Source organism: Aplysia californica, unplaced genomic scaffold, assembly GCF_000002075.1.
Source record: "Aplysia californica isolate F4 #8 unplaced genomic scaffold, AplCal3.0 scaffold00421, whole genome shotgun sequence".
NCBI lineage: Eukaryota > Metazoa > Mollusca > Gastropoda > Aplysiida > Aplysiidae > Aplysia > Aplysia californica.
In genome coordinates this window covers 337,712-346,048 of record NW_004797691.1, presented here as the reverse complement: position 1 = coordinate 346,048, position 8,337 = coordinate 337,712, and the positions used below count along the sequence as shown (strand labels likewise).

The 8,337-nt window shown below is 40.9% G+C and overlaps 1 protein-coding gene across 1 annotated transcript; it reads right to left on the bottom strand.

Moving 5' to 3' along the window:
• Window positions 1–376: 376 nt before the first annotated feature.
• On the bottom strand, window positions 377–7,323 carry LOC101856117 (transforming growth factor-beta-induced protein ig-h3-like). The gene is made up of 7 exons (XM_013085962.2): window positions 7,070–7,323; window positions 6,338–6,433; window positions 4,684–4,904; window positions 3,759–3,945; window positions 2,859–2,960; window positions 1,281–1,400; window positions 377–589 (listed from the first exon to the last, which is right to left on the bottom strand). The coding sequence occupies exons 1-7, from the start codon at window positions 7,173–7,175 to the stop codon at window positions 444–446; spliced, it is 978 nt and encodes a 325-aa protein (XP_012941416.1). The 5' UTR covers window positions 7,176–7,323; the 3' UTR covers window positions 377–443.
• Between the last annotated feature and the right edge of the window lie 1,014 nt (window positions 7,324–8,337).

Sequence of the window (8,337 nt, the reverse complement as noted above, 5' to 3'; positions counted from 1 at the left end):
GACATGACATAGCATGTTAATTTGGAGACATTGATATCCCATAGACTTGTACTTCTAGACCACACACAATCATGGCTACCGTCCTTTACTTAAAAAAGCAGAAAACCCCCTAAAAACTAAAAATGTGTTACGAAGTGCGCACACAAAGGATCGCACCGTCAGGGGCCTACACCCAAATGAAGGCCAAAACAACACTTTTACCACCACCACCCTTGCTCTTTGCTTGGCTCTGAGTCAAATAGTGCGTTCCATACTGAATCTGGCACACGTTAGAGTGTATGGTCAGGGAGATTATAATACAAGTTTATGACATAATCAAATAATTTTTGCAAGGAGAAAGGCAACCGACAAGAAAAAAAGTAAACGACAACCATAATAAATGTCATCACGTACATTTATTTATTTACAGAATTTTGTCGTGACAATGGTGAGCACCTGACTGGTTATCCAACTAATGACAGCCCCGCCCCTTCGATGGCTAAGATAATTCTGATTGGCACGATGACATCATCGATAACGTGAAGGACCCCGTTCGTTGCACTGTGGTCCACCTCCAACAGCTTGGCGTGATTCAGGTAGATGTCGCCATCTGGGGGAATTAAGGTGAAAATTTGATTGATGCACATACTCGATGTTTTGATTAGAGTTTTTGAGATTTGTTTGTTTTTTGTTTTCATTTCGTTTTGCTTTGCTTTAAGGTGGGTTTTTTTCTCCAAAGAATACTTCTGGTTTGTTGGCGGGAGCTCTTGTGTGGTTTGCTTCTTCTCTCCTATCCAGCATCGATCTCCCTTTTCTCTCCTCCTTCTTTTCTGTGTTTGATAGTCTTGTAACATTCTTAATCTTTGACAATCATATGACCTTATTGTATTGCAAGTGCCGTAAAACTCTTACAAAACTAAACTAAGAGAATACTAGAGTGTTTTACTGTAAAGGTTAATACATTGTGTTTTCATTGTGGACAGCAGGAATGTGAGAGTGCTCAAATTATATTGGACTCAACTTCTTTTGTGACCGTTGTTGTATTTTATGGCATGGCTGTTACAGTTATCAATGTTGTTGTAACGTTGGCGTTACTACTGATGACGTTGCTATTGTTGTTGCTATCGTTGCTGTAATGATGTTGATGGTAATTGTGTTTGTGAAGGATACAGAAAAAGTTTTTTTTTAACGAATCAAATACACAGGATACCTTTTTCTATCATCATCATCATCATCATCATCATCATCATCATCATCATCATCATCATCATTACCATCATCATGCTATTTATTCAACTTACTGCTGTCTTCTATAAGCATGAGGCTGTCGTGGTGACTGTCTGCGGTCGGGAAGGACATGGCCTGACGCATGCCGATACTATACAGGGTCTTTCTGGCCACCACGTGATAGAGCAGAACCTCTAGAAAGTAGAGAAATTAAAAATGGACGGTTTTGAGAGCCCTACTACCAGCTGGCAAGTTCTTCTTCTGTAGTATTATTAGTCAGCTTCTAAAGTCTGCCCGAATGTCTTGTCTTGACCCCTGCCCCCATCGCACGACTCTAGGAACACAACGTCCCATTCCCCGATGCCAATAAATGCCAACCCTAGAACTGATTGGAATTTATCATGTCCTCCTCCTCCCCCTCCTTCTTCATATTCTTCTTATTCTCCTCCTCCTTCTTCTCCCCCCCCCCCTCTCCTCCTCCTTTTTCTACTATACTTTATCTCCTTCTTCTTTCCGCCTCCTCTTCCTTCTCCTCCTCCCTCTCGTCTCCCTCCGTCTTCATCTCCTTCCATCCTCCTCCTTCCCTTCCTCATTACCCTCCTCCTCCTCCTCATTTTCATCAAAATCAAGGTGATTATCATTATGTTTATCGTTAAATATTCCTCTCTTCAGCTCTAATCAGTTAACAACAAATTGCCCCCCCCCCCCCTTCCACCCATGTGTGTTTCCTACTAGCAAATTGCTCTGCAACATTATATTTTTGGACGGCATCTATGAATGGCCCTCGCATAGTATCATCGAAAATCACTGATCAAAATCTACTTCGTCCCCATTCTTAAATAAGTTAAAAGTGTCAGTCGTTCAGGGCTTTTTAGCAACCCACAGAGAGTGGTGACCCTGGTTTGTGAGTGATAGCTCAAGCAAACTCTTTGAGGGCAAGTGAATTCCCAATAGAAGGTTCCCCATGTAAACTTTTACCACATAATTAATTTTAGGGACAACGGATGTGTCGGTCACGTTTTTAAACTGCAGTAGTAAAATCGAAATTACGCTAAAATGCTTTTGTTTGAAACGCTGAGTCTGCTATTGTACACTAAGATGACTTAAAAAACAACTCTTAAAATTATCATGAAACATGGTTATTTAGCTTTGTTTTCAAGGAAGCCTTAGCTTTGGAAGTGTTAAAAACTCATGCCAATTTTTTTTAAAGAAGGAGGACTAATTCTTTTCCCCCTTTTGCATCCCAGCTGGAATTTTATTCCAAATAACATGACATCTTTGCAAAATAAAAGCTGCAAACAAAACAGATCTGAAAAAATAAACCTCTTTGAGTGGTAGAAATAGGCAAAGTGCGAAAGTCGCTTTTATTTAACGGTCACACTAGGGCTGTAGCAAACCATCAGAACCGAAAGGAATGTTTTCAATCCCATTAAACCAAATAAGATAACCATTCAATAACCCCCCCCCCCCCCACAACCAAATCCCTTTTTATATAAAAAAAAGAAACATAAGTAGTGAAAATCGTGAACGATCTGCAAACTAGCAATAAAAACATTTCATTTTTTCCTATTCCAATTTACCCCGCTCTCCGATGCTACCACGATTAACGATTAAGACAAAACAGACAAACAAACAAAAACCGTGTGACTTACCCGCCAGAGCGCCCGGATTATCCTGTAAGTAGGTCAACACCGGCGGACTTAGTTTGGCAAAGGCTGCGTCCGTTGGAGCAAACACTGTGATGTTATGGTCAGCTGAAAACGGAAGCTTTTTACAGACTACCAAGTTTACAATTCGTTAACTTAACGAATTACAACGTTCTATGTGCACAGTACCCAGTTTAAATAAATTTGACCTCAAAGGTTTAGAGTTTCACAACATGTCAATCTTTTACGAACGTAATTCTCCAAGTATCTTGATAATGACTCCGAATAATCTAACGATTTTGATAGTGATAGAGCAGATAGAACATTTATTTGGTTTCTGACCTCATGTCTTAGTAAATCAAAACGACCATAAATGTCAGATACAATTTTGTTATTTGAGGTGGTGAATTGTCAGGGTGGGTTTGCTGCTTCACTGCCTATTTTTGTCCGAGTAAAGGAAGACTGACATACAAATTTCAGAAACCGTCATGCAAGGACTTGGCAATCATTTAATGACATTTCACATGACTTTGGGGGTCGAGTATGCTATTCGTGTAGTGTTATGTACTTTACCTCTGCATTCAGATAAGATTTTGCCCTTCAGGGTACCACGACCCTTAGAATAACATTATTTTAACGCAGGTGTAATTTCGTTATATTTATTAAGGCCTGCAGTTCTGATTAGTTTAGCAGATAAGCCCCTTACCGTTACATGCAGAAAAAAAGTGAGATCGATTCCTCTGCGGAGACTGCTTTTTTCAGGTATCTCCTAAGTTCGCTGAAGTTTTGAATATAATTTACCCTGGATGGACCTTAGCTGACATGATCAAAGCAACCATACTCTTATGTCATGCCCATTGGGACCTAAATATTTAAAATAAAAAAGGCACCATATAATACACTGACCTTTTATGGTATTTACGAGGCCCGCCGTTTTAAGCAATGACGTCAGAGTCTTCATGTCGGGTCTCTTGGCCAGCAGATCGATGATATCGCCTTCTGGAGGAACCATGATGCCGTCAATGCCCTGCACATAGCCGTTGGCGACCTGAATGTCTTTCTCAGAGATTTTGACCCCCTCTGCTGAATACGCCTGGGTACGGTAAGAAAAGCGAAATGTTATGTTTCATAATTGATGTCGCTAGTTAGTCATGCTCTTGATGAATGTTGGAAGAAGATTAGTTTATAGTCCGGGAAAGAGGAGGTGGAGGAGGAAGAGGTATAGAAGAAGAAGAAGAAGAAGAAGAAGAAGAAGAAGAAGAAGAAGAAGAAGAAGAAGAAGAGAAGGAAGAGGAGGAGGAGGAGGAGGAGGAGGAGGGGGAGGAGGAGGAGAAGGAGGAGGAGATGGGGAAAGAGTTAAAGAAGGTAGGAAGATAGTGAGCAGCATCATCCAACACATGTGAAACATTAATGGCTTGACCCACGCTGCATTCGACCCACTGTTGTATATAATCCGAGAGGTGTTAAGATGCGCTAAGCCCAAAATTCTGATTTTTGAAAAAAAGTGCAGATTTTTAATTCGTGGTATAGAATACATGTGAACAAGAAATATTTTGCCGGAATTCAAATTTTAAGTGTTAAAAAATGAATGTGCAATTACTAAGATATTGAAACCTATTTTTCTCTTTCCTGAAAAAACAAACAAACAAATGCTCTCTGGGCTTAGAACAATTGAACAGCTTTCCGACGATACATACAATCATAATATATATAATATTAGAAATAAATAAAGCATAACTAATTGAATAAATGAATGCAGAATTTTTTCAAATTCAAACAAAAAACAAACCATCAGCAAAAGCCAGGTGAGACAAATAGAAAAACCTCTTACGTGCACTATGGGATACACGTTGATCCTGATGGGTTGTCCTGACGAAGAACTCAGAACCTTGTCATTGTTCCGACCTTTGACCTCGAAAGACAAGCCCGTTACAGCGTGGTAGCTGAGGACCTGGGTCAATCTCTGGGGGTCAGCTTGGAGGGCGGTCAGCTCCTGAGGGGGAAGTTTGGCCAGGGCTTCGTCTGTCGGCGCGAACAGGGTCATCTGGGGCGCTGGGAATTATGGGGATTTTAGTAAGTTGTTTTTTTGTGGGGGATTTTTTTTGGAGGGGGGGGGGAGTCATTGGCTTTGGCCCGGCTTCTTTTCTATCTATCTGTCGCTTTTTCACCCATCTTTCTTCTAACCCTCCACTAAACGTCTGTTGTGTCAAGGTGCTTCTCTTTACTCAAACTCAAACCAAAAAGTTAGAGCGTAGTTGGCGGATGCTCTGGTGTGGTTTGCTCCTTTTTCGTATCAAAATATCTACCGTCCTTATCCCTCCTTTTTGGCTTTTGTAACTTTCTAGTGAAACCTCTAATCTCCCGCACTTATAAGGCCTAGTTGGGTCGCAGATGCCATAACACTCTTAGTTAAAACCTAAATTAGATATTCTAAAAAGCCGTATGAAAGCGGTAGGAAAGACTATGAAGATGCAGTAGCATGAAGGAACATGCAAGGAATGGGAAGGTGCGTAAAAGTTTTAATGTGTTGTCAGTGTTTTAAGTCCTATTCGACACAATTTAGAACAGTCCTCGGGCTGGCTGCTTCAACCCCCCACACCGGCCAGGGCCAACTTGACCTGAAAGGTGCCCAGCGTACCAGCAGACGGGGAGAGATCCTAAAGAAATAACCATGTAATTATGGAAATTGAACTCATATCTTCTGTGTGCATCGGCGAAGAGCCTAACCGTTACACAAAAAAATGCGGGCAAGACTGAGTTTGATTGTTATACACATCAGAAAACAGAAAATAGTTTGTTTTCATTCAGATCAGACCTTAGAGTTGAATCCCATCTATAATACATAAACAGATATATACGATGTGAGCGAAATAATAATTAAGGATAACGGCTGAGAGGGTGGTTGAGACATTTAAACCTGTTGTTATAGCTAAGACTTAATAACGGCCTAATCCAGATACCAGTTGTTTTCACTGGAAAATAACGACACAGTTTAAATGGAAGTTGTCTTCCCTGCTGTCGAGTGCCTCGATTATTGGACCGACATCGTGTGGAAATTCACAGTTATAACTTTTTTTTTTAAACTCATTTGTCAGAAGACGTTTCAGCTGTGAAATGAAATCTAAGGAATTTTCAAAGCGGAGGCCATTACTGTCATGCCTATCATCATTGTGATCACCACACTCCCTCCTCCCGCTCCTCTTTCTTCCTTATCTCCTATTCCTCCCCATTCTCCTCCTCCGCCTTCTCATCCTCCTCTTCTTAACAATAGGTTTCAATTACGAAGCATGTCTCCTCCCCCCCCCCTTTTTTCTCTCCACACAAGTTTCTGTGCCCATCACCCTGCTATTTGTGTTTTAAAAAATCTCTCTCAAGACCGGGGCTGATATCCGCAAGTCCAAACTTTAAGAATGCCCGAATACTTGAAGCAGAATTCTATGTAGGCTATAGCTAAAGAAATTACACAGCGTTTTTCAAAATGTTACCTGCCAAAAGTTGGTTCAAAAGTCCTGTTGAGTTGAGAAGGCCGAGGATGACAGAGTAATGGCCCTTGTTTGCCAGGACAGTGACCAGATCAGGCGCTACAAGTGAACATGAAAACAATTATTATTTAATTTGTCGTATTATTCATCAGCCTCATCATGATCCTGTTTATCTTTTGTCATAATAACTATAAATATCAATGCTGATAATGCGCGCGCGCACTGTGTGTGTGTGTGTTTGTGTGTGTGTGTGTGTGTGTGTGTGTGTTTGTGTATTTGTGTGTGTATATGTGTGTGTGCCTGTGAGTGTATGGGTGTGTATGAGTGTGTGTGTGTGTTTGTCTGTCTGTCTGTCTGTCTGTCTGTCTGTCTGTCTGTCTGTCTGTCTGTCTGTCTGTCTGTCTGTCTGTCTGTCTGTCTTGGTCTGCATACGTGATTTGTTTTTGATGTCGCATTAACGTAATAAAACTGAGGCTGGTATTGATAACAAGGAAGGGCCTTTAGATCTGTATGGCAGAAGTGCCTGTCATTTTGACAGATATGATCTTAAATTATTTTCGAAGCAATTTTTGTACATATTTCGGATGTTTCTATTTCACTCTTTAATATTGACACGGATTTTTTAACGAGTCAATTCAATGTTATAAATCAAACGGTATACACTCTGGGTATTTTGTTGTTGTTGTTTTTTTATATTTTTATAGAAACATTTAAAGAGAACTGTGATGACGTCACCTGGCTTGGGCGTGCGAGGGACTGTGGTTGTTGTGGCCATCTGTGACGTAGATTGCGTCAGGACTCCGCTCACGCCAAGGGCCACAAAGTACAACAATAGCGCCATGTTGGCCCACCTGTAACACAGAAAAACACAATTTATCGTTCTTTTAGCAACCTTGGTATTACCCCCCCCCCCCCCCCAACCTTCCCCATTTCAACAATTCATCGGACCCTCTTACCTTTCACAAAATGATTGAGTCAAAGAGATTGAAAACGTTACAGTGAGCATGTAGATCAACGCAACTTTTGCATGGAAATAATTAATATACAGTCGAAATTGTTCAAGACGGTCACACAATGTCGAGAAGAAAAGATATTTTTTAGACAGGTGGACGTCTTGGACAGTTTCATTATAATAGAGATAAAACACAAGGGGGAAGTGAGAAGTGTTCGTGTGTACAGGTCATTGTTTTAGACAGGTGGTCGTTATAGTAGGTTTGATGCCATAAAATGGTGCTTTTATTAAACAGCTTAGTATAAGACGGTGTCCTTCAATTCCCTTATACAATCAATAGTAGTTTCCAGAACACCAGTACTTTACAGAAGACGGATGATTTAATTGATAACAAAAATATGCATTGTTTTATTAAACGTTGAATAGAGAAGAAAGTGTCATACAGGAAAGGATATTACTATGTTTAAATTGAGTAGTACAAATTCGACAATGTAAAAACAAAAGGATGGATGATAATATTTTGAAGAGGAGGAGGATGAGGAGGAAGAAGGAAAAAATGAGGAGGAAGGGAAAGAGGTGAAGAAAGAGGAGGACAGGCAGAGGAGGATGACGGTTGAGGAGGAGGTGAAGGAGGAGTGAAATGGGGTGAAAGAGGACAGGAAGGAAAGGAGGAGGAAGGACGAGCAAAAGAAGGGAAAGGAGGAGGGAGTCAGATGAGTACAATGATGAACGGTATGACAACAACCACGGCAGAAATAAGAGGTGAAGAAATTAACGATCAACAAATCAGACAAACTGAAAATAAGGAACAGGAAGAGATATAACAGACAGCCATAGTGACAATTTCCACGACAAACCTGTACTGTCAGCGTTATCTATCTAGTCCACAAAATATTCCGCCCAAGATTCGCCCCAAACGTCCTGCCTGAGAACAAGACCACACCGCCCCAAAGTCAGATAGCCCTCTGTCCTAGAGGTAGTTGTGGACCTGATTAAGCATACAGAGAGAGAGAGAGAGAGAGAGAGAGAGAGAGAGAGAGAGAGAGAGAGA